Genomic DNA, 27,493 nt, shown 5'->3' with positions numbered 1-27,493 from the left:
GATAAATCACTGGAATGAAAACATTGTTTCACAAGTAATTTATGCATAAAAAGATTTATTTATTGCGAATTCCGATTTAAAACGGTTTATAGAATTTTTGAAATGTTATTTGTAGTAAAAGAAGTGACTATTTTTCTTTTTCTTTGTACTCCATTTCTTAATGCTTTAAGTATTCCAAGCACATCTGATAATGTCAACATAGTTAAGTTATTCTCAGGTAAGTCAAAACATTACCAAAAATATTTGCTTTCTTTTTTTATGTATTGAATGAAAGGGTTTCATATGCAAAACTTTAGTCACTAAAAGAATTGTATTTTGTTTCAATTGCAAATAATATGTATGACTTTGAAAGGTTTCTATCAAACCACACTTCTTTAATACTTAGTTCAAAAATCTGCTGTAAAAGTCCTGCAAATATCCCGCAATAGAAAACATCAATGTCGTATAGTAGATTTTTCAAAATTTAATTATTTATTTTTGTTGCACGCAACACACACTCGCACACAAACACACACACACACACACACACACACACTCACACACGCACACACACTCACACACGCACACACGCACACACACACACACACACTTTTATTAAAAACTTTTATTAAAAATTCAAAATTATTATTATGTTATTAATGTCAAACAATATAAAAAAAATTTAAATTGAAATATAATTCTCAATACTAGAGACATTATGATATGAATGAAATATTTAAACAATAGCTATAATTTAAAGCATGTGAACTAATAACTTTATTCAATAGATCGTCTTGATTATTATTCATTTATACAAAAGTTTTTAAGGAAATTATCATATTTTATTATGCTTAAAATGATTATTTTTATTTTGTATTGTCTTTCCGTTTGATTTTGTATTCTAACCATACTCTCGTGAGCAAAATTCATATTAAATGCTCCTTCGTGTGTCTTAATAATGTTTATTGGAAATTAAAAAACACGATGTACTGTTGAATAACTCCGATGCTAATATAATTTCTTGTATTTTTTATCGTTAAGATCTATAGGAATAAGAATAATATCTCTTATTTTATAATTCTTTCAATCGTGGGTGGCGTTAAGTAATATTGGTATTGTTAAGATATCGTTAAATGTTTGTAATGCGCTTTTCATTTTAACTTCTAAAAATTATTTTATTAAAATATGCTACGGCAACGTTTTAATTTGAATTTATTTTATCAATTTTACTCATTAATATTTCATGATCTTATTTCCCATTTTGTGTTTTTCAATTTCCAATTCGTAATAAATTAGTTTAAAATTAAGCTTCTTATTTAAAGAGAATATGAAAATGAGCTTATAAAATTTAAAAAGAAGAAGAAAGGTTTTGAAATGTGGCCGTGAGACTTAATTTAATAATAAATAAATTTACGTTGCATTCCATGAAATAGCTATAATTTTTTCATGTGACTTGTGTATAAAGGATAAAACTTCATGTATATAAAGTATTTATTTTTCTTAAGTGTCTGCAAACTATTCATATTTTAAAATGTAATTTATCATATTGCTTGTCATATAACTTTTCAAGCATTTAGACGTAATCTCACAACAAATTACAAAGTATATTTTTTTGAAATTATGTGCTTTTTGACAGCAAGTCCTAATAAACATGAATATTAATTTGTATAATCTTTTAAAATCACACATTCATCAGAAAATAGATTTCTTCTTTTGTCTTAAATAATACCTGAGTGTCTTTTTCTGCTTAGTTATCATGTATTTTCTCACAACATTATTAAATATATTGACAACTACACAATTTATGAAATCGTGTATGTTTTCATAATAAATTTTAATGATTATTTTAGGTATTTTCACGTATTGAACAGAATTTTCATGCATTGAGAGTTATTGATTTTATTTTTTCCTTAATTATATAGGATTTTCCATTTAATATGCTGCTGACAATGTTGCAGAACTACTGAATCCCAATATCGAGAGCATATCAGAAATTTAATAAAATACTCACATTGTCGGAGCAATTAAATGGTTAAAAAATAATTGCACAAATATTTTATTTGTTTTATTTGATTTTTTTAATTTCTTAAAAAAATATCATGAATTTCTTGATAATTATTTATTTACAATACAAAAAAAAATATTTAAATAATTCAATCCACCATTTTTTTATATGATTCGAAGATTGTATAAACATTTTTAGAGTTTTTATAATATTAACTTCTACAAACATTCTATTTTGCTTGTATAATGTGTATAATATGATCATAAAATAAAAGTTTTGCTATTTATTTAAAGCATTCTTTGTATAGAAACTGCATTTAATATTATTTTATAAAAAATATTTTATATTATTTTATAAAAAAATATTTAATATTAGTTACTTTATTTTTCAGTATTAACGGTATATTTATAAAAAAAATATTTTTAGAAAATATCGAAGCAGCAACAGCCATTGACTTGATTCACTTTAGAGCAGGTGTAAAATATAAAGATATTGAAAGAAACTATAATTGTTGCTGATTTTTGCTTGCTGATTGTGTTTGCAAACTATATCCATATATAAAATCATAGGACTCAAAATAAAAAAATACCTACAATTTAATCTGTAGCCTGTCCGACAAATGAAGTTGACATAACACAAGATTACATTGATAATGAGCGAAATCATACATACTTAAACACAAATAAATGGTTAAAGAAAACGCTTTTATGAAATAAGTTGCTAAATAACTTTACATAGAATGACAAAATTATTCACCCAGGTGTCAATAATTTCTCATTATATCAGAATCATATTATAGAGTTTTAATCAATATGCAATAATTAGCTACTCGTTTCGTTATTGGCATCTTTAGTTCCACTTTAGTATCGACATCTTTAAGACATTTCTAGTTTAGTTTAGTTATATTAACGTCCCGTTGTAAAGCAACACTAGGGCTATTTTGGGACGGACCTCGTAATTTTGAACCACGGTCAGATGACAAGTACGACACCTGAACTGGCACTCCCCCCCCTCTACACTACACCACACCACATCAGCAGGAGGACGTTTGGCATGACGGATTTAACGTGCAACAGACCCTCTTACACAACGGTTCTTCGATGGAATCGGGTCTCGAACCTGAAACCCTACGGCTGACAAACCGAGACCTTACCACCAAGCCACCGTGGCCACAAGACATTTCAAACATAGATTCTTTCAAAAGCGGTCCAAAATATTTAATATATGAGTGTGGTGGTTTATGAGTGCTCATTTTTCTACCATAATTCGTCAATCATAGTAATAAAAGAGAAGTGGAACATTTTTTCTTTGTCAAATAGACTTTGGAGTACGTAGTTGCCATCTGAATTTAATATCTGAAATTAGCTTCATATGCGGGCTATCTATTTAACCCGCAGAAAACAAAAAAAAAGAAAAACATATAATATTACAAGTTGCTCGGAAGCACGGTGTCTGAGTTATTGACGACATGGAGCCCTGAGTATCGACAACTACAATACAGCTCTTTTCGTAAGTGCCAAGTTCTGTGATGGAAGTGGGAATGACTCGAACATACAACATTAATGTACTCACTTGCGGAAGCGCGAACTGGCTAATCATTTCGAAAGTTTATCATCTCCTTATCTAAAGGTTGAGAAAATACAGTTGAGATGGATGAAGCAAAAATTAATTATCTTGATAATAGAGATTTGTATGAAACATTAAAACAATTTCTTTCGTATCAAACATTAGGAAATATAAATCAAATTTAGATGAAAAGATAGAAATAATAATCAATATAATTAATTTTAGCGTTAAAAATATTTTATTCCTAAGAAATGAACCTTTAATTTGCATTGACGAAATGAATCCTTTAACGAAAAATAACTTGCAAGAAATTTCATTGTGATTTTCAAAAGTCATATAGATAAAAAAAAATCTTCATTTTTTTAGGTTCTTGTAGTTCTAATTCTTGTCTGAATAGCGGAACATGCAGTGTAAATGGAACTGGATTTAAATGTAAATTCAGAATTCCGTATGCAGGATCCAGGTGTGAGAAAAGAAAATATCACGTTTCCAATCAGTTTTAGTTAAAATATAAAGCATTAAATTTTTAGAGCAATTATTGAAAATTAAATGAAATTTGCTTTCAGAAATAATAAATACATTTTTTTCTTCCATTAATTAATAATAAATGACATAATAATAAATAAATTATAAGTAAATTTATTATTAATATCTTTTCCTCTCTTAAATAAACAATATTCCTAATTATATATAAAATGATGCAAAATCGGCTTTAAGATTAGAGTATGGTTTAAGAATCACATCTGACTAACGTATGAAATGAAAACAAAATTTCAAAAACACTTTTTAATTTTTTTATTAAGTCTTTTTGGCGACCAGCTGGAATTACAAATAAATTGCTTGTGCTTTATTTGAAGTTCCGGATTACCTTAACTATTACTTTTAAGTATCAAATAATGACAGATATTAGCGTAGTTATTTTAATGTTTTTACACCTTTTTAGTTTATTGAACAGATGAACCTTCTTAATGGAGTCTTGTACCATGACATCATAGGGCTATTAAAGGTTTAAATATCTGGGATTTTTTTCAAATATCAATTTGCATTGTGTTCTGCGGTAATGTGATTTCCTATTCCTATTCTTCATGTTTACTGTTCAGTTAGTGGAAAAATTTGCCTTCTTCAACTATCAGTTATGAAAGAAATTCACATGGAGAAATGTTTGATGAAACGTTGAATATGGATTGGGCAATGCAGCAATAAAGTATGTTGAAAATATCGAAAAAATAATTCATATATATGTTTTTTTACAAAATTCAAATAAAAACGTCATTACAATTAAATTGCAAACATCACGAAGACAAATTTAAATGAAGCTGACGAACAGTTGACTTCAGAAAACACTACTTAAATAAAACTAAACTACTTAATATATAGTTAATTAAAAAATTAACTAAAACTGAAAAATAATTGAAAGGTGCATATTCCCTTTGCTCAATATATATATATATATATATATATATATATATATATATATATATATATATATATATATATATATGCAAAATTTGAGGGTTCTAGTTCAAATGTTTTATATTCTAGAATGCCAACACAGACATTAACATATTCTTTTACATTATTAAAGACTTGCCGCCTTTGGCGACCAGCTGATTCGCCAGTAGTAATCTTCGCTAAGCTTTTCAATTAAATATTTATGTGCATTGGTCTCTTAATAGCTTCTTCAGCAAAATATTCTTACGCTTCAAATTTTGATAGTCACTTAACTTCTAATAAACACAAATCAGTCACGGTCACATAATCGTATGATATTTTCTTCATTGCACTATAGATCTCTCTAATTTCCTGCCAGATGCGGTAAGATTCAAATTTGAATTTGAAATGGAACCGTTAAAACTTTATTAATTACGAACACTTTTCTGCTGAAACTAGACATATTTCTAATGACTACAGAAAACCGAATCAAATTGTAATTTTCTGTGTACATTAAAATATTTTTGATATAATTTATTCAATATTTCAAAGAATTATTCAATAAAAATGACTCTAATTCATCATACAATTGAGTATTGCTTTCAAAGAGATTTAAATGCATATTTTATATGATTTTAGTATATAAATATACATCTGAAAACAATTGTGAAATCTAAATTTCATACAGTCTTTCGATTCTATAAATCATATTCAGTATAATTATCTTGACGATCTAAATTTTCAATCTTCTGCGATCAAGCTTGATCGAGTTATAAAGTTTTTAACATCATTATTTCATTATTCAGGATATGTTGATCAGCAATTTCATAATTTTGGATAATCAATCTTGGACAATGGCGCTGAATGGTGTATTTCCTTCAAGACGGCTGATGGAGTGGTGGCGCATTCTTATAGGATCGAGACATTCAAATTTTCATAACTCAATCAGTTTTACTTACGAAAGAGTGGATATTTTTAATTTAAAATGTTAGCGTTCAAGAATATTTTATTAAATATGACTCACAAAATAGAGGCCGGCGTCCTGGCATAGGGGTAGCGAATTTTCCTCGTGATCTGGGTGTGCCGGGTTCGATTCGCGGTCCGGGCATGGTTGTTCTTCATCTGTGTTCTGTATGTGAGGTGTGTGAATATGCCCCACCCCTGTAAAAAGGGGTCGTGCAAGCGAATGAGTGTGAGTTTCATGAGCTAGAAGGCGGACTTCTGTCCTCGGTTGCTCAGGGGTTTTTACCCTTAAAAGCTACTGCACAAACTCAGCTTAAATCTCTGACTTCGACCTGCTTATGACAAGCGCCATAAGTAACAACAACAATATTAGGTAATGATGATGATGATGTCGTGTCCAAGTTACCACGGACTGGGGGTGCAGTGGCTTCTGAGAGTAAAGACCCCTGAGCACCCGAGGGCAGAAATCTGACCTTTAGCTAATGAAATTCACACACATTCGCTTGCACAACCCCTTTTCACAGGGGGACACATTCACACACTTCACAGATGAAGAACAACCGGGATTCGAACTCTGGACGTCTAAATCACGGGGAAGATGCGCTACCCCAAGGCCAAGATACCGGCAACAATATTAGGTACACACGTCAATTAATAAAGTGTTACAAATTAATTACTCTCGGATTAAAATGGCTCTGATTAAAGTGACTGACTCCGATTAAAATTGTATCCTATATATATTAAAGTATGAATGCCTTAAATAAAATTGAATTAATAATATAGGAATTTAAAGGATCACATTAAACTTCTTTTCGCATTTATGTTTTATGAATATATCACATTTCATGTATATTCCCTTTCATACAAGCACGTGTTGAACATTGCACTTTTCAATGTTTAGTTTGCAATAAGAGTTAACTTAATCTTTTAGTTTGAGTTTTTGTCAACGTGATGGCGACGCGCTGATAAAAGCTAATTTTTCCCACGCATTCTTAACGTACTAAGGCAGGTTACATTTTACTTTCCTTTTGTAGGAAATGAATTGCTGGAAAATATTATTAAAATATTTTTTTTAAAAAAAATCATTAAAAATAGAAATTTAATTCATAGATTAAAATACTGGTATCATTGAAAGAATTATTTTTTGAACTTTAAAATAATGTAAAAATCAGTTTTGTGTTGTAATGTTTTTCGGAAGTTAAAGCGGAAAAACTCTATTTTTAAGGGAAATTTTCATTTAATTAAGATTTTACTTAAAATATCACATATTACATCTAGGATGCACTTTCCCAACATCCAAAATCTATATGGGCCAGGTGTGGTAACTTTAGGTCATATGATCTGGCATGTTGAGAGCTAACATAATACATGCACGAATACACGCGGACACACGCAAACACAATCACATATTCATCCAATAATCAGCTTGGAGGAACTCTGGGGACAGATTGGCGTATTTTCTTTTAAGATGATGTACAAAGATATCTAAAATAATCGATTGATCGGTGATTGATTCAGTTTATTAGAACGCAACTCTTTTTATTTAAAATATTAATGTCTCAAGAAATGTGCCTGTGTTAAATATGATTCACAGGACAGAGGATGTATGCAAAAATCTAGAATTCGTCATTTATCAGAGTATTTATTGATTCATGTAACATACAATATTCACTTCATTTGCATCATTTTGTAAGCAGGTGTATGTCTATTATTAAAGGTCTACAAATTAACCGTTGGGTCCTGATTAGAATGGATATCCTGTATATACTAAATCATGTTTGCCTTAAATAAAATTGCCACGAAATTTTTTATTACATAAAGTTTCAAGATATATAATAATAAACCTGTTTAGGAGGAATAAACCCTCCCGCTCTTTAGAGTAATGGTACAAGAGCCAATTCTGATTAAACTGCAAAAATTAAAGAAAGATAAAATAAAGGGTTTATTTTAATAGCAATAGAATAAATTCCTTTCACAATATTAATTTAGTTGTATATCCCTTTAAAATTATGCATACCAAAGCAGTCTTTTTACACTAAAATTTCGTGAAAAGTGGCTGTTATATTTATATAATAATTCAATTATAATTTTCCCATTTTTAAAATTTTTATTTTTAAATGCATAGCAAATAAATTACTTTTACTTCATTTTTACTTCCTTTTTACTTCATAATTACTTTTTCTTCATTTTTACTTTCTTGCATATGGAGTATAGAGAAAATATAGTAATCATAAAAAAAATCCGAACTCGGGATTTCTGACAAATCTCCACGTTTTAATCACTTCTGAGTTCAAAAAATCCATTTTTGGAAAATATTCTTCTGTCTGTCGGTGAAAAAGAGGAATCAAAAACGCTTTCAACTAGTCAAGTGAAATTTGGTATACAGTCTTTACGCCAAATTTTCAAATCTATCAAATTTTGAATAAAATCTGTTCAGAGGAAATCCGTCTGTCCGGCTGTTCGAATATAAGGTAAGACGATAATTATAATACTAAGAGAGTTAGATCTATAAAATTTGGTACATAGATTTAACATCTATAGTGTAGACACCAGCCAAATTTTAAGCCAACCAAATACGAGGTGATTGTATTACTGGTCTATGCTTTAAGAAACATGTAAATTCGATAATTAAAAAAAGCAGTGACTTCAATATATCACATTTTGGTATTGAATATTATGAATACAAATGCAATTTCGAGTTAAAGTTTTCTTTTAAGTGGTCGATGAAGACGTGTCTAAAACACAAATTCGATTTTTTGCTACTATCAACCGTATACAGGAATTAATCGCCAAACAACTCGCCAAGGATGACACGATAGATTCAAAAATGCTAAATGCACGCCAAAAGCTAATATTTTGTATTATTATACACCAATTCTATGTAAATAATTCTCTAGCGTGACGAGGCAGGTTTGAGGAGACTATTTCCACCTGTTAAATTTAATTATTTTAATGCATGGAAAGGCATCATTTTAAATAAAGTCTATTGATAATATAATAATAACTATTCTATATTATCAGTCGAAGTCTATTGATTAATTACTTGTTTGAACAAAATGTTTGAATTGGTGATCATTATGGTAAACATATACATTTTATTGTTTAAATAAATCAGTAGACCAAAATAAGAAAATTATAACAACGTCAATGTTTCATTTTTCAACTATATCTAATATCTATAAAAAAATTCCAAAAAAATTAACGAACGAGAATTTTTTTTTTTGTACCGCTGAAAATTCTGTTGAATAACCTTTCAAGCAGACGATAATAGATTTTTTCTTTGTTTTAAAATGGTATATAGACATTGTTACTTAAGTTCTTGTCCCAGTATGAATGGATGAATCATGTCGTACTTCAGTAGAATGCTATTTGTGATCAACATCCCGTAATTTAAAGCTATTAAATAACAGAATAAACTGAATTCCATGCAGTGATGTGACTTTTTAAATTTTTTTTCTTTTTAGATTTGTGCAACCCAAATCCTTGTCAGAATGGTGGGAAATGTTTACCGACGAGAAGACGTTATAAATGTATTTGCAAATTACCATTCTTTGGGAAAAACTGCGAATTGGGTAAATATTAATCGTTAGATCAATAAGCAGATAGAATTTGCTGAACATTCCTATTTATTATTTCATAATCTTAATCGGTTCAAATCGGCCTTACATTTTTGGTTGTTCTTATCACCTTATTGAATCCTGGCATCATATACTTTTGATATAACTTAACCAGCTACTCCTACTGAACTTATACGGAAAATTTTGAATGACCGGACTGGATATTTAAGGAAGCAATAGAAAAATCCGAATATAAAATTTGAGGAGAGTAAACAGCACTGGCTACTCTTCCCCGCCTAATTAAGGCATTCGGATTTAATATGACTGACCGGACCGCCACGGCAGCAACAGTGGCGGGAACTATGGTTGAATTCTAAGGGCCATCACCGGCCATGGTTCAACCCTTCCAGTGTGGAGCACGTCTCATTATCAATAGAATGCAGCCGACCTCCGTCATTTCTATACCCATCAAGCTGGTGAGAGCCAACCTCCATATCGGTGGCTTCTCATCCTCATTTTTGAGTGCCCCCGGTGGGGGTCATGTCATTTGATATATCAAGCCTAAAATTATATTGACTATAACATATCATACACTCTGAAGTTTTAAAATATTTTCTCAAGAAAATTCAGTGAATACTACCAAAACTTTTTTTTTGATGTAAAACATTCCCACTTCAAAATTTTAACTTCCTAAGATCCTCAAAGATCTCCTTAAAATAGAAGAGCCTCTAGGCATTTTACAATTATATTAAGTGGACCTTGAATACCTCTATGTATACGTGTTCGCACATCCACGTGTTTTACCAGAAATAAATAATTTCAAATAATTAAAAATAAATTAATAATTTTGGAAAAAAGAAGTATCAAAGTACAGACTTATCTTCTTTTACAGATCCGTGCTCGGAAAATCCATGCTACAATGGTGGAACATGTATACAAACTGGATACTCATTTAAATGCAAATGTAGATCATCGTACACTGGAGATATTTGCCAAAATGGTAAGAAAATTATTTATGTGGAGATTTCTGTTAAAAACATTTAGTGTTTCAATCCATTTCTATTTATGGATACATTACCTTATACAATGCATTTTTTCTCTTAAAAGATATATGCTCACTTGATCCGTGTTACAATGGTGGCACTTGTGAGTTGGATGGAGATACTTACAACTGTAAATGTCGTTTTCCATATTCTGGTAGAAACTGTGAAAATGGTAAGATATTATTTCTTATTTTTAAAATATATTATGATGCATGTTAAAATTGTACAATTTAAATTTAATGTTTAGGAATTTAATTATTCGTTCAATTCACAATTCAATTTCATTACTCCAATTCACAAATTTTTGATCGTGATTTAAAAAGTGATTTTCAAAAAAAAATTATAAATTCATCACATTTGATGTGTTTTAAAATATTTGAAAACAAACAAAATTAAACTCATTCCTTTATGACATATTTTGTAAAAATATGTAATATTGCATTCCAACGTAGACAGACAGCCTCCCAATAAGGAAGAAAGGTTTACAGATATTTTAATTGGTAATGAGCAAATGACAAGTCAATGATTCCATGACTTAGTTAGAAGGTTCTCGAAACTACTGGAATTTTCGCGATATCTCAGTTAAAAGTGAAGATATAATATCCTTCTAGAGACTTCCTTGCCCTTTATCGGATATTATAAAATCCTGAACGACTGGATTTAAGCATGAAGTTAGGCCAATCGAATGATTAAGAAGCTCTCCAGAGAGTTCACTCTAAGCGCTTTATGCTACTTCAGTTGTTCACCAAGATTTGCATACATGATGCAGAATTAAGCAAATACTGACTTTGTGTATGCTTCTGCTCATTTTTTTCTTTCTTTCTCTTGGAATAAAGGATTATCGTCAATTATTGGGCTTGACTTGTCATCGTGCACACACAGGCTGAATTTTTCGGTTACAATAATAAATCGAATATTCGAATATGCCGATGAAACTTGATATCTTTGACCTTAAGTCCAAAGAAGAAAATACTACTGAGAAGGCTTCAATGTTTCTTTGCAAACTATATTTTATCGTATGAAAAGCTACTGATATAATTGATCGTTTGCATGGATTTTCATTGTTTCCTGAAAATATTACACGTGAGCCAAGAAAACATCCCCCCCCCCGATTTCATTTTTCGTTGGTTTTCTTTTCTTTGATGTAAATTCAAAAAACTAATAATGAAGGAATATTATAACAATTTTTATTTTGCATTTATGCAACGAGTGAGTAATATTAAAAAATGTTTATGGTAATCACCATTTTTTTTATTTTTATAAAAAAATTATAAAAATTCGAAACTATCTCAAATTTTCTTCTTTAATTATTTATTTAATATAAATTAATATACCAAATAGTTAATTTCTTCTTTTATTCCTGTAGTAGACACTTATCGCAAAATATTTATTTATTCTTGAATTGTATCAAAATTAATTATTTTAATGCAGAATATTTACATATTTTTTAGCATGTAAAAAGCGAAAAATCGAGCTATGATTGAATAAGGATTTTTTTTTCTATCTTGAAAGTGGGAAGCGCCACTAGTTTTTCGGAATTAAGTATTAGCATTTATTAATTATATAATAATACATTTATCTAATAGCAAATTACCTTGTAGATTTTAACTAATTAATTTTGAACTAAAACCAACTTCGGACTAAAAATTATCAAGTTGCAACATACATATTTTTTCTAAACACTTTCCCTTATTTCCATCAAGGGGGTCATCGGATGAGTTCACAGTATTCCGAATGCAGGGATTTTAGAGGCATTCAATTTGTTCTTGACGTCACAGTAGTGGCAATCATTTGCAAATGAATGACCACTTCTCATAGATTTTATTCTGGGGATTAAAGGATGAAAGCATCATTTCATATTACATTGATAATTCTCTGTCGTTTATTTATCTGAATGTGGGGATCAATGATTTTTGAAAATCTTTAGTTCAATTTATCCAAGAATTATATCAAGATATTAAACGTATTTTGAAACCTCTTTTATGGCTATAGATATCATGATTTTGTAGTTAAGCGAAGAGAAATTAAAGTTTTAATAGGAGCATTGTTCGTTTATGAAAAATATAAATTATATCATTACATGTCAAGGCAAAATATCCTCTGTATTGAATTACAAATGATATTTTATATTCTTTTTATTTAATTAAAATAGTAAAAAAAAGCCAATTATTGTAAAAAAAACATGATTTTTTTAAAAAACTATAATAGGATAGAAATGTCATTAAAAGCATATACGATAAAGATATTTCGGTTTTTTAAAAATTTATTCGAAGAATGAGGAAATGAATCTTTTAACACACATATCAATGGAATTAATTCATCCTAAATTCAGAGCACTGTTTTGGTATCAACATTTCATAAGAAGAAAGAAGTACGGCATAACATCTCTTCGTAAGACAACACACACATCTCGGTGAATATAAACGATTGTGTTTTTTCTTGTGTTTGTGATGTAAATTGATTTATTAGATAGGATTAATTTTAGTTGTCAAATGACTGCCTTATATATTGGAATATTTGTTACAACGAATCCCTTAAATTCCGATATTTCTTTCAAATTTTGCATGAAAAGTTTATTTTTCTGTTGCAATCATTAATTAGGAACACTGAAGGGGGAAATTTATGTTCCTTTGGGAATACATTGTTCCTCAATATTTTATCAGATTCTGAAGTTTATGAATGTGTATTAATTCTTGAAATGACGATATTTTATTTTGATCTCTTTCAGAAAGGATCGGAACTTCACCAGACGATAAAACAGAGTTGACAAATGGCACTACCAACGATTATCAATGGTCATCTGAATTTCCGGATATCTTAAACGTGACTACAGACACTTATCAATGGACATCAAATGATTCTTCCCAATTTCCGGAGACCTTGAACATGACCACAGACACTTATCAAAGGACATCAAATGACTCTTCTGAATTTCCTGATATCTTGAAAGTGACTACAGACAATTATCAATGGACATCAAATGATTCCTCAGAATTTCCTGATATCTTGAACGTGACTACAGACAATTATCAATGGACATCAAATGATTCCTCAGAATTTCCAGACATCTTGAACTTGACTACAGACAATTATCAATGGACATCAAAGGATTCCTCAGAATTTACTGATATCTTGAACGTGACTACACACAATTATCAATGGACATCAAATGATTCCTCAGAATTTCCGGACATCTTGAACGTGACTACAGACACTTATAAATGGACATCAAATGACTCATCAGATTTTCCAGATATCTTGAACGTGACTAAAGACAATTATCAATGGACATCAAATGATTATTCAGAATTTCCGGATATCTTGAACATGACTACAGACACTTATCAACGGACATCAAATGATTCTTCTCAATTTCCGGAGATCTTAAACGCGACTACAGACACTTATCAATGGACATCAAATGATTCTTCTCAATTTACGGAGACCTTGAACATGACTACAGACACTTATCAATGGACATCAAATGATTCTTCCCAATTTCCGGAGACCTTGAACATGACTACAGACAATTATCAATGGACATCAAATGACTCTTCTGAATTTCCTGATATCTTGAACGTGACTACAGACAATTATCAATGGACATCAAATGATTCCTCAGAATTTCCTGATATCTTGAACGTGACTACAGACAATTATCAATGGACATCAAATGATTCCTCAGAATTTCCAGACATCTTGAACGTGACTACAGACAATTATCAATGGACATCAAAGGATTCCTCAGAATTTACTGATATCTTGAACGTTACTACAGACACTTATCAATGGACATCGAATGATTCTTCAGAATTTCCGGACATCTTGAACGTGACTACACACAATTATCAATGGACATCAAATGATTCCTCAGAATTTCCGGACATCTTGGACGTGACTACAGACACTTATAAATGGACATCAAATGACTCATCAGATTTTCCAGATATCTTGAACGTGACTAAAGACAATTATCAATGGACATCAAATGATTATTCAGAATTTCCGGATATCTTGAACATGACTACAGACACTTATCAACGGACATCAAATGATTCTTCTCAATTTCCAGAGATCTTAAACGTGACTACAGACACTTATCAATGGACATCAAATGATTCTTCCCAATTTCCGGAGACCTTGAACATGACTACAGACAATTATCAATGGACATCAAATGATTCTTCAGAATTTCCTGATATCTTGAATGTGACTACAGACAATTATCAATGGACATCTAGTGATTCTTCAGAATTCCCAGAGATCTACAATGGAACTACAGGCATTTATCAATGGACATCGAATGATTCTTCAGAATTTCTGAAAGTCTTCAATGAAACTTCAGACTATCCAGAAGACTTCAACATAACGAACAATCCATCAAACGTTACTGTTGATTTCAGTGTTTCCATATATGGGATCAAAAATTTCACGGAAAGCTATGATCTAACCACAGTTCAACCAGGTAAATTAAGTGAATCATTGTATATAGTTTGAATAGGCTGTGGCAAATAATTATAATATTGAGAACAGAGAACTTCTCAAGTCTATTTAAGGAACGATTCATCAAAACTGAAAGTATTCATATTTTTTAAAAACATTTTTACTTTCGTTTAATATAGAGAAATTATAGTAATCGTCAAGAAAATTCAAACTGGAGATTTTGTCGAAACTCCATGTTGTAGACCTCTCTGAGTTAAGAAAACACTTTTTTGAGAAATGTCCGTCCGTCTGTCTGTCACAAAGATAACTCAAAAACGCCTTGAGCTAGATGATTGAAATTTGGTATACGATCTTTACACCAAATTTGTAGATATATAACAACTGTCTAAGTCCTCATCTGTGAACACGATAATTCAAAATCGCTTTCAGTTAGACTGATGAAATTTGGTATGCGACCAAATGTATAGTTTCCTATTAAATTTTGAATAAATTCACTCACAGGACGTTTTTCTCTCCAGTTGCTCGCATATAAATTAACAGTATAACTGCAAGCAATAAAAAGCTAGCTAAATAAAATCTGGTATAAAGCCTTAGAATCGAACTTGTAGATTATTATCAAAGTTTGGACGAAATCTGTGAAAAGATTGGCAGTCGGCTGATCTGTACTCCAGCATACTTTTAAAAGCAATGACTAAAATATATAAAATTCCGTTTGCTTTCTTGTGACTACAACTGAGCCTACCTCCGCGTTAAATTTTGGTTTCGATCGACTGGAGAAAAAGGACTCCAAATTGCGTATTCGGAACGATAAATTTATTAAAAATACTAGATTCAAGCCTAAAATTTACAGTTCTTAACTTATGTCCACCAATAACATGTGTGGCGAATTAGGATGAGCGAGGATAGAACCTGGGACCTTGTGGTTCGTAGCCCAGTAACATGACCACAATACAAAAGCATTTGCTCGCGTTTCGTAGCTGTTATCTGACTTACAAGCTTTTCACCACACATGCAATACATTCTTGGTCTTAGCCAAAGTTCACAATTTTTATCAAGGCAGAGGGATAAGATGTTTGTTGGAAAACATACGAGAAAGTTTCTGACAGACCAGTCCCGCTAGTTTAGAATTAGTTTAGTTTGGGATATTATTTTCGAAATAACCGGCACCTGTTTCTTGTTCATAGTTTTTAATTTCTTTTTATTATTTTATTTTCTAGTTAATATATTGTTCATAATTGATTAACGTTATATTTTGATATCAAATAAATATTAGGGTTAATGTATTTAATAAGTTTTTATTAATAGTCGGGCTCAGAATCATTAATAACCAATAATTATTAATAATAATCGGTTGACGTGATGGATCGATTAATTATTTTTACCGTTATTATAAATAATAATCGATTAATCGCATTGATCGTAATATATAAAAGGAGAAAGTATTGTAATCGTTGTAAAATTTGATCTCGAGAGTTTAACGTTCCACAAGAGATCCATGTTTTAAACTTTCCTGGGTCTGAGAAAATTCTATCTGTCTGTGAATAAGATAACTGATGAATAAGATAACTGAATACTTAATTCAATACTTAAGATAAGACAACTGATGAAAAAGATAACTGAATACTTAATTCAATACTTAAGATAGCTGAATACTTAGTTCAGTACTTGAGATAACTGAATACTTAATTCAATACTTAAGATAACTGAATACTTAATTCAGTACTTGAGATAACTGAATACTTAATTCAATACTTAAGATAAGAAACTGATGAATAAGATAACTGAATACTTAATTCAATACTTAAGATAAGAAACTGATGAATAAGATAACTGAATACTTAATTCAATACTTAAGATAAGATAACTGATGAATAAGATAACTGAATACTTAATTCAATACTTAAGATAAGGTAACCGATGAATAAGATAACTGAATACTTAATTCAATACTTAAGATCAGATAACCGATGAATGAGATAACTGAATACTTAATTCAATACTTAAGATCAGATAACTGATGAATGAGATAACTGAATACTTAATTCAATACTTAATTCTAAAATTAGTTATGTAACTTTAAAACCAAATTTATAAATTTCTATTAAAATATGGACAAAAATACCTCGAAGGGAATTCTGTATGAATGAAAACAAGATGACTGAAAAATTCAAACAATAATATAAATGAAATTTTGCATACAAATTGCTGACCATAAATTGTAGATGTATATTACATTTTGGACTAAATCCATCAAAAGAATGATCATTTTGATGTTTTGCATGATATAGTCACATATTTATAAAAATAGTAACTAAAAAGACGTCCAAAATAAATAACAAATGTTCTTTATTATATTACGAAATGCTCCATACTGTTTCACTGCCCTCAGAAGTCTAAGGGGGGTGGGGAGAAACGTTTGTCTTGAATTCATGCTAGTAGACTCTTTGATTCCGAGGGTTTGCTATCTACCTACTTGTATTATTCCATCTCCATTATATGTCCAGGAGATGCAGAGAAGTATAGTATGAGAAATAAATTCTTGATTGTTGAAATATATGAGAAATTTGATGGAAGAGTATTCCCAATAGTTAAAATTATTTTCGAATACTAATTCCACCCATCTTATAAATCCCCTAATAATTACAGATTTTTAATGATACATCTGACCTCTTATAGACGGCTTACTAGAGTACACCACAAAGTCCACCCACTCACTCTGGGGGAGGAGAAAAAAAAACAGATATTGAGCATCCCCCATGTTACACAGATAATGTGAATGTATTCCAGGCAATTCTATATTTTTATCTCATCTATTTGGTTGCCTGACTAACTCCTAAAGCACCTATGTTGAACGCCTTACTGCTGAGGTGAGGGTCAGCGCATCAGCAAAGCATTCAACATCACCCCCCCCCCTAGTATTTACTAATATGCAGTTACTATTCCAAATGTTGTGGAATGGCAGCTGCAGCAGTTGCTCTAAACGTAAATTCATTGACAATAATTCAACAAAAAGTAACGAAGAGCTCATTAACATCCATTACAATAGTTAATGCGTATCTTGAATTGTCAAAGAACACTTTCCAATGTCAATGGAAATAATTGAATCCTTTCGCAAAATTATGCAAAACTGATTGTTGATTCAGTTTGGCGATTTTTGCGTGGAGTGCACGTGAATTATTGTCCTAGATTTTCATTATTCATTATTTGTAGGAATTTGTATTGACGACTATGATTGTGTGAATGGAGGTGTTTGCAGAAATAGAAAATGTAACTGCCTGCCAAACTTTGGAGGAGACAGATGTGAAATAATCATGCTCTGCGAGAAATTAGAGTCCACTTGCCGTGCAATGAAGGCGACTTGTAAAGTTGTTGGATTCAACGCAATATGCGATTGTCCCGAAGGAAAAATATACAATCCAAATTCAGGAGTATGTGAAAGTAAGTTTTCAACCTAGAAAGATTCTTATTCCAGAGGTCTTATTTTTAATTATTATTATTCTACTGTGTGAAAATGATAAATCGTTTTCAGTTTTTCTGTGATTCGGGTTTCATTTGATTTAAGAAGGAATATTTAATGGAAGGTCAATATCAGGTTGATATAAATAATCTTTTTAGTTTATTCTTTTATATTTTACAAAAAGTTCTTTTGCTAAAAATGCGAAATTTATTGCAGAATTTTTAGAGTTTTTACAATTTAATTAAGCAGTTCAGAGGCATATTCTTCTAATTCAATAAGAATTTTCATTTAGAATATTTTGGTTAAAAGCAGTTTTCAAAGTTTCGTTTAAATATTTCTATTAAAAAATGAAGGAAGAATTTTGATAATGAAAACAAATCTATTTTTATTATTACTTGTACCATTTGTTATGTAAATCTTCCTTCATAAAACTCTTAATTTTGTTGCCATATATGAATCGTAGTCACCATATTTATGAAATTTTGCAATTTTATTATGGAATTGGATGAAATTCTATTTTATGATTTGTCCCAATATCGTTGTTTCTATTATTTGTAGTGATATCATAAAATTATCATGGAATGTCTTTTTTAGATAATGGTGATTCAAATAATTTCTGTCCAGGATAACACAAAAATGTTACGTTCCATAATACTGAGAAATTTTAATACGTATACAGAAATGGCTTGAACGCATAAAAACCTGAATTTCATGCGATTACACAAAGGATAATGAATGTTACAAAATATAAAACCCCTATCACGTTATAAAAAAAAGAGAGATAATGGTTATATTTCTAGGCATTATTATGTTAAGATACAAATGGAACTACCAATTTGGATTATGACTATCGATTTACCGATGTAATAATTCAAGTAATAATAAATCCCGATTATTGCAGATAATGAAATAAAAATTAATATGATATGGTATGACGATCCAACCAGATAGTATATTTGAAATATTAGACAATGGATTTAGTTCTGATATAACATCAAACTGATATATATGCTTAGATTAAGTTTGAATATATTAAAATTAATAATCCATTCATAATTTTGCCTCACAGACATAACATGGAAGTATCTGTAATATGAAATAGAATATCTATAATATAAGAATTTTCTTGGAAATATCTATTATATAAAGTAGAAAGTACATGTATATATTTATTTGTCTGCTTGTTACAAGAAATTCTGACTGGCGGCATTAAAGTTGCACATATAAGGGACATTATTTTTAGACCAAAAGTGATATATTCACATTCCAAAATCAATTGTATCTTAAAATATTTGAAATTTTGACAAAAAATAGGCCAAATCTATTTTTCTCGACATTTGAATTAAATCTCATTATTTTGGAAATATTGGAAGCTCTTTATCTGTGTACATAAAACACTAACGATCGTGGCCCAAAATTCGCTCTAATTACTTATTGTGGAATCAAAAAAATCAAATACAAATAAATACCGTACGAAAGTTTCAGATTTTCATTGAATGTTTCTATGGCTACATTTAATTCCAATCTCCTATTAGCCTATTAACGGAGATATAAAATATAATTAGAAATGTTCAGATCAGAGCTGCTTTAAATCTCCATTCAGTCTGAAGAAAGAAGATATAAAAAAAGTAAGATGATAGAAATTAGTGTCGTGGCTGGTTCGTGAGTGCTTTCAATAAATAGGCAAATAGAAAACTTAACAGATTTATTTCAGATTCGTTCGAGTTACTCTGCTCAGTAACTCCTCCTCCTCCAAGAGCCAACACTCGAATGACATCACTCTTTGAATTACACTCGCGCTAGTTGCCTAGCGCCATCTATGAACGTTTATTTTCTTAACGCTTCAAAATCCAATCACTACAATTAGCTTAAAACACAAGGTTTAAGAAACCTGAAAGCAGGCTTAACATTTAACAACTCACCTGTAGATCATACTTGCTATGCAATTCGATGACTCATTTCTCTATTTTAGTTAAAAGATAGCAAAAAGAGGTCACATAATTAGATATATAGCACAAAAACCAGGGGTGAATCGTGACAGTGAGCGTGTTTACTGTAGCCAGATACATCCCCGCTATTATTTGCCAATGAAAAAATGATGTTCATATCTTCAAAACTATTGTCTCACAAAAGTATTTGTATTATCACATTTGCATTATCTTAAAATTCAATATTTTCAATCATATTAGTTTCATTTTCTTTCAATATCTTTTTCTTTCGGTTTCAATAAATATTTTAATTTGATACACTATCTGTAACAACTATTTTACTGTTTTGATGGAATTCGAAGTCGTGTATCAAAACATTCAATCACGTGCTTTTGACCATATTAAAATTAAAATAAAAATGAACTGATTTAATTGCACATGTATCCCACGCATGATTTGTAGTTGATTGATTGAATCAAATCCATGTTGTTTACATTTATCAGATAACACGATAAAATGTTGAAAAAATAAAAGGCATTCTATATTTATAGTCTTTACAGCCTGAAAATGCGAACTGAGTGAACAAGCTGATTGCCAAAGGAGACTGATTTCATTTCTGAAATCATCACAATGCCAAAATCGTTTTCATACCAATAAGATGGAAACAAAGTGAATAAGAAATATCTTATAATAGTGCCACATTTTATAAAAATAATTTATATTACGACTATAAATTATTTGCTGTACAAACTATAGCAAATAATTTGTATTCCAATGACTTCAACCTAAATAAGATGAGATGTATTATAAGCTTACAATTTTTTTTTTCAAATGATTATGATCATTGTGAGGTGCCGTTTCTAAAGAAAGGAAAGCTCTTGGTGAATTATTTAAATAAAATAATTAATATTTCACATTTTTATAGGACTAAAAAGTATAAAAAAACTCTTCATATAGATTCATAACACCATAAAGATTTTCCCGAAAATTTATGATTATGTACTTTAAAAACTCACTATCGGTAATTTTCAGGAGAATCTATATGATGCTTAAAGAAAATAGTTGATACATTTTAGTCCGCTTTAAAAATGTGGTATAGTAATTTTTTTTTAAATAACTATGTTCTGCTTTTTAGTCGTATGTACATGTGTGTGGAATTTTGTTATCGTTTTCAAAACTAACTTCTCGATGAGCTACACTCGATGTAAAAATTTGTACCGAATTGAAAAGAAAGCGAGTTCGTATTGCATTGTCACTCAGCTTTAAGCTACGTTTGGAGTTTCTTTACTCATCAGGAAGATAGTTTAAAATCGATTGCAAAACTTCTACTGAATAGATAAATGATCAAACAGGCCCGGCGTTCTGGCATAGGGGTAGCGCGTCTTCCCCATGAGCTGTGCGTCCCGCATTCGAGTTCCGGTTTGGGCATGGTTGTTTTTCCGTTGCTCTATCTGTGAGCTGTGTGAATGTGCCCTCCTGTAAAAAGGGGTTGTGCAAGCGAATGAGTGATGCGTGAGCAGCGAAGTCGTAATCTTGGCCCTAGTTGGCGCTATTATAAAAAAGAAGAGACGCTCCCCCTCCGGCTTAAATCGCTGTCTTCGTAACAGCGGGCTTGTCCGTGGCATGTGCCACAAGAAACAACAAACAACAACAATCAAACAGGGAAGCTGATTAATAAAAACGTGCTAATTAAATGGAAGAAATAATAAACAGTGTCTTACCAGTATTGCATACCAGAGAGTAGATGTATTTCGTTGGTGGTCATAAAATCATTGATATGAAGAAGGTTTGTTTTTGAAGCAAGGTCAATGTCCAAGGAAAATTCTACTTTTTATTCTAATGAATTATTCTAAGACGCATAAATAGTTAATACCTTATAGAATACCAAAATCGAGAAAAAAAAGATCAAAATTATTTCACAAATGCCTTGAAACAAAAGACCGGCATAAATGATATTTTCGTGAAAATTAATTAAGTAGATCTATTTATTTTGATTTAATATCTTTTTTTATTGCATAGATAAATTTCTTAATTTTATGTGGGACCATTTCTATTGCATAAAATGTTACAAATATTTCGAAACATTTTTCTCTACTCCAAGTTGTCACTTGCAATGGTAAACTCTTATATTTTTTTTTTTAAAAATTGTTAAATTTTATAGAAAATTAAGTATACGATGTCTAAAAAGTCCCCGTTATTATTTTAATTTTAGAAAGGTTAAATCAATGTAGCAGCAAGAGGATGTAGTGCTGTGGAAGTTCATATTCGTATACTTAGGTATATTAAGCATAAGTTAAAAATTAGTACTTTATTTCTCATAGAATATAGATGTAACACAGTTTTCATCATACAGTCCGATTCTCAATTCCAAATTTCATATACTGGCTAGATATTAAATAATCTAAATACATTATTTGTATTTAAGAATTATTTATAAATTTCAATAGGAAAACGATAGGTATAATAATTTCTTACTTTATAGACATATGCGACCCTTGGAAATGCTTGCATGGCAGGTGTGAAGTAACAGAACGATCATACAGATGCAAGTAAGCACTATTCGTTCCGATGCAATATATAATTTTAAAAAGTAAAAGCCTAAAAAATTTTTTAAATCAATGAATGTTTTTTTTTTTTTTTTTTTCATTTTTCATAGAATTTGAAATTATTTTTCACTTAACAAAATCGTGGCAGAATCAAATTAAAAATCAGAAATTAGTAGAAATTATTCAGTGACATGTTAGTAAAGATTTGAAAGAAATACATTATAATTTCTAAGTAGGATACTACTAGACTAATGTCTATTATGCTACTATAGACTAGACTAATGTCTACTATGCTACTATAGACTAGACTAATACATAATTAGAATGTCTGCTATGATACTGTATTTATTGTGTCTTTCACCCAATGGACATTATGATATATTTTATGCGAATGTAGGTTACTGCTTTCTATATGTACTTTTCAACTTTATCTCCTGAACCCAGAATTGGTTTGCTAACTATATAATTTAAATATTTTATTTTAGTCAAATGAACTAAAATGTAATAAGGGTTATATACTATAATAAAAGCGGTAAAATACATACTATAAATACAATATAATAAATATATACTATAATAAAGCGGTAAATAAGGTTTATATATTATATAACCCTTATTTACCGCCCATATTCTGACGATGACTGAACCTTTTGATAAATAAATAATGATTCACTACTCGGCGACTTTCAAGGTCTTATGCTCTTTCGGGTAGGTGGGTCATGGTGGGGTAGACCAAGACCAAGTATAATACTACTATTTGATATAAAAAAAATTAAGTTTCGACATAGGTTTGATTGAAAAAAAGTTTAATTAATATTTCAAATACTTTCAAGAAATTTGGAGAATCTCTAGAATTACAGAAGTTTTTTTCTTATTACAATATTGTGTTCTTACAAGAAAATTAATTTTTACTACTTTTGCATAATGTCAAACTTCTTTTCTTGCCACTTTTATTAAAAAAAAACTATTGATTTATTTTTGTTGTTTCATTTTAGTTGTGACAGCGGATATACAGGATATAACTGCAATGAAAAAATAAAACTCGATCCTGGTATAACTCATTTCTCTTTCTTTTACATATTATTACTTAAATGATTCACTAATATATTATAGCATGTTTTGTTATTTCTATTATATACTATTATATTTAAATAGCTCCAGATATTTCATTCTTTTATTTTTTGATTATTAGTTTTATTATGCCATAGAACTGATATATGTTACAAAACAATGAAAATTCTGGAAATATTATTAGAAGTTATATCAGCTAATAAAACCTGTATTATAAGATCAATGGATAGACTACTCTTAAGTGAGTAATATCTTTGAACACCGAGAAAAAAAACTGATTCCAAAGAAAAACTGTTAACACTATTTTAAAATACAATAAAATTTTATATCTACTAGATTAATGACAATCTATGGTAATGTGTTCAAATGATAATGAGTGTACTTCACTATCACTTGAACTCAATAAATTTGAAATGTGTGTCATCATTTTGTTCAATTATTAGTGCATGCTAATACAATTTTAGAATAATGCACAAGGGAAAAACATAAAGTATTACTTCTATTATAATGAATTAAAAAGCTAAGTTTTATTTAAGCGGTTTATAATTGTTCAATTAAGGGAATAATGATGCGTCATATATTCCATCATGGATAATTTTTTTTTATTGTTTACGATATTTACGCGCATAAAAACAACATTTTTTCTTTCAATATTGGAGAACATCTTGACTTTTTTTTCAATCTAATTTGTAAAAAATATTTCCGTTTATGAAATTGCGCATCATTTTGGAGACAAGAGCTTATGAAAGATAAAAAATTACTTTATACCTTCCCATTTAAGAAATACCATTTTTTTTTTCAAATAAAAAAAACGCTATATATCTTAGTTTATATAGAAATTAGTTTTTATAGAAAGTGTTAATGTGAAAAGTATTCTGATACCTCATTGTATAATAATATGGTGACAATGTAAAAAATTATACATTTTAAATTTCATGATGATGCTGGTGATGATAATGATAATGTTGATGCGTATTATAAATTATGTTAATGATGCACTTTTTTTATGATTACATATAAAGCATTTGGAAACATGTGCTATCTTTCATCGTATGCAGTAATATTTAAATTTAGGTTGTAAAGTCGCTGCAATATCTATTTCAAACTGCTATGCAAATCAACATGCAAATAATTTATGAAGACTTAACATGAATTCGAGCATATTTATAAGAAGTTTTAGATCGAAGTCATGGCCCTGGATATTCTCTTTGAAGAAGTAGAGCAAAATCAGTGATCCTTTATTTTTAATTCTGAAATATTTGTCATAGATTTCCATATCGTTTTAGGAGAAAACATTCGTGCATGTTTATAGAGATCTTGTTATTTTACAAGTGTACTTTTGATGGTCTTTTAACTATAGCTTTTCATATCTTCAAATTTAGTTACCAAATCTCATCCAACTAGTGCCAGATTTTGATGATAAATGGCACATCTTCATTTTTCACTATAATATTAAACATTATGAATACTTTAATATTAAACTACTAACTACATACTATAATATTAAACATTATGAATGAAAGAAACAAATAATATCATCATAGATTTTCCATTTTTATTAGCTCTCGAAGCATATCAAAGGGAACCAATTATATTCCACTTCTAGGAGGCTATCATATTTGTAGCATTTAACAGAACAATTTATCAAATTAGTGATATCCCGATGGATTTTTAAGATGTTTGTGGGGGCCAATTTTACTATAATCAATTACTATCATTTTGTGGTCTGGGTGTCCTGGGTTCGAGTCCCGGTTTGGGCATGGTTGTTCTTCCGTTGCTCTATCTGTGAGATGTGTGAATGTGCCCTCCTGTAAAAAGGGGTTGTACAAGCGAATGAGTAATGCGTGAATAGCAAAGTCGTTCTCTGCCCTAGTTGGCGTTACTATAAAAAAAGAGACGCTCCCCCACCGGCTTAAATTGCTATCTTCGTAACAGCGGGCTTGTCCAATGGCAAGTTCCATAAGAAACAACGACAACAAATATCATTTTTATATCTTATGTTATTTTCTGGAACACCTAAGCTATTTGAAATGCATTTCGTGTAAAAATAAATAAATAAATAAAATATGCAGCTTACGCCGCTTTACATTTCAACTTATTGCAAACTTAGACGGCATATCACGCTTTGTTCTAGCAAATAAATTGGCATATGCTGCTTTGTCCACAAACGGGCTAATAAAATTTTATATATTTCATTTCAGAACGGCATAGTCTATGGTTTCCAGTAATGACTTTTCTTATGATATCAACTTGCCTACTTCTCATTGGAGTCATCTGTCTCAGTTGTCAAAATCAGCTGTTCTGTCGATAATCAGCTGTTCATATGAATTCCACAATAGGACATAAAATGTAAAGGTAAATTGAAGCAAGTTTGATTTATTGTTGTAAAAACATGAGTTTTTCTTGAAATATTAACAAGTTCGAAAAATACATTTACTTGAAGCAAATACTAACACATAAAAGTATCCAAAATAGGCATTGAAATTTAGAAATAATATCAATTTTTTTTGTATATTACTTCTCTTGCACATAGAATCATTTAAATAAATTTCCATGCATCAAAATATTGCATTCTATAATAATTCAATTCAAATGAATTTGATTAATTTTACATGAATGGTAATAGGCCATCTAGATCTTTTTGTTAGACATTAGTCTTGATTAAAACTCATTTGTTAACTTAAACATAAGAACAGAATATATAATATACTATTTGCGCAGCAAATTTGCTCTGAGAATATAGGATGCTTTTATGCAAAGTCTGTTTGATTTTTAATTCTTTGTGTTCTTGTGTGTTTCAGAAATTTTTCCATCCATTAGAAAAAAGGTCTGTTTAACCTAGCTCCAGAATTTTCAACTAAAAGAAATTACATGTACGTAGGAAAGACTGACTGTATTATCTTTCAAGATTTAATGAAGTTCCCACAACTTCATAAATCCAAATTTCCTTTGTAACGATATAAAGTACCATATGATAAAATACATGAATCAAACTGAATAAATGTGATTTGTTCTGAAAATAAAATACATGATACTATATATATGCATACAAATTCAGTGCCTTTCATAATAATAAATGTTTTATACTAAAGTTGTCGATAATTGGTGTGGAATTGATATTTCTTTTCTCTGTTTCATCCAGTGTCTGATAATAAACATAAAATTAGATCAAAGTTTGAAAATTAATAGGTGGTTTGTTTGTGGTATGATAAAGAACGTATTTACAAATCACAAAAAATAAAATATTGTTAATACTTCTGAATAATATAATCAACTAAAGTTTTCTACTATTTTCTTATTAAAATCTTAGGGAGATGACATTTGGTGAGCATTTACACTTCTCTAATTAGTTGTTTTTGAAAGTCTGCATCATATGATTTTATTATTTTTTTGTTATCATTTACAAAATATCAAAATTATATTATTGATATTGTCAAAAGCTTTTCAAGATATTTTAATTAATTTCAAACTTTCAGAACCCTTTTGTTCAAACATGACATTCCA

General features: G+C 29.8%; 1 protein-coding gene across 2 annotated transcripts; it reads left to right on the top strand.

The window, feature by feature from the left end:
* Positions 1-27,041, top strand: LOC129975983 (aggrecan core protein-like). Of its 2 annotated transcripts, XM_056089300.1 has the most exons (10): positions 1-217; positions 9,409-9,516; positions 10,394-10,501; positions 10,609-10,716; positions 13,273-15,009; positions 18,198-18,425; positions 22,855-22,921; positions 23,914-23,969; positions 26,191-26,344; positions 26,791-27,041. In XM_056089300.1, exons 1-9 carry the CDS (start codon positions 103-105, stop codon positions 26,298-26,300), a joined length of 2,637 nt encoding a protein of 878 aa, XP_055945275.1. In that variant the 5' UTR covers positions 1-102; the 3' UTR covers positions 26,301-26,344; positions 26,791-27,041. The 2 variants fall into 2 exon arrangements, with proteins under 2 accessions (XP_055945275.1, XP_055945276.1); XM_056089301.1 differs by lacking the exons at positions 22,855-22,921; positions 26,791-27,041 and having other exon boundaries at positions 26,191-26,331.
* The last annotated feature ends 452 nt before the right edge of the window (positions 27,042-27,493 follow it).

The sequence above is a fragment of the Argiope bruennichi genome, chromosome 7 (assembly GCF_947563725.1).
Source record: "Argiope bruennichi chromosome 7, qqArgBrue1.1, whole genome shotgun sequence".
In the NCBI taxonomy this organism is placed as follows: Eukaryota; Metazoa; Arthropoda; class Arachnida; order Araneae; family Araneidae; genus Argiope; species Argiope bruennichi.
Note: the sequence above shows the minus strand (reverse complement) of the source record. Positions and strands in the feature narration are given on the sequence as shown.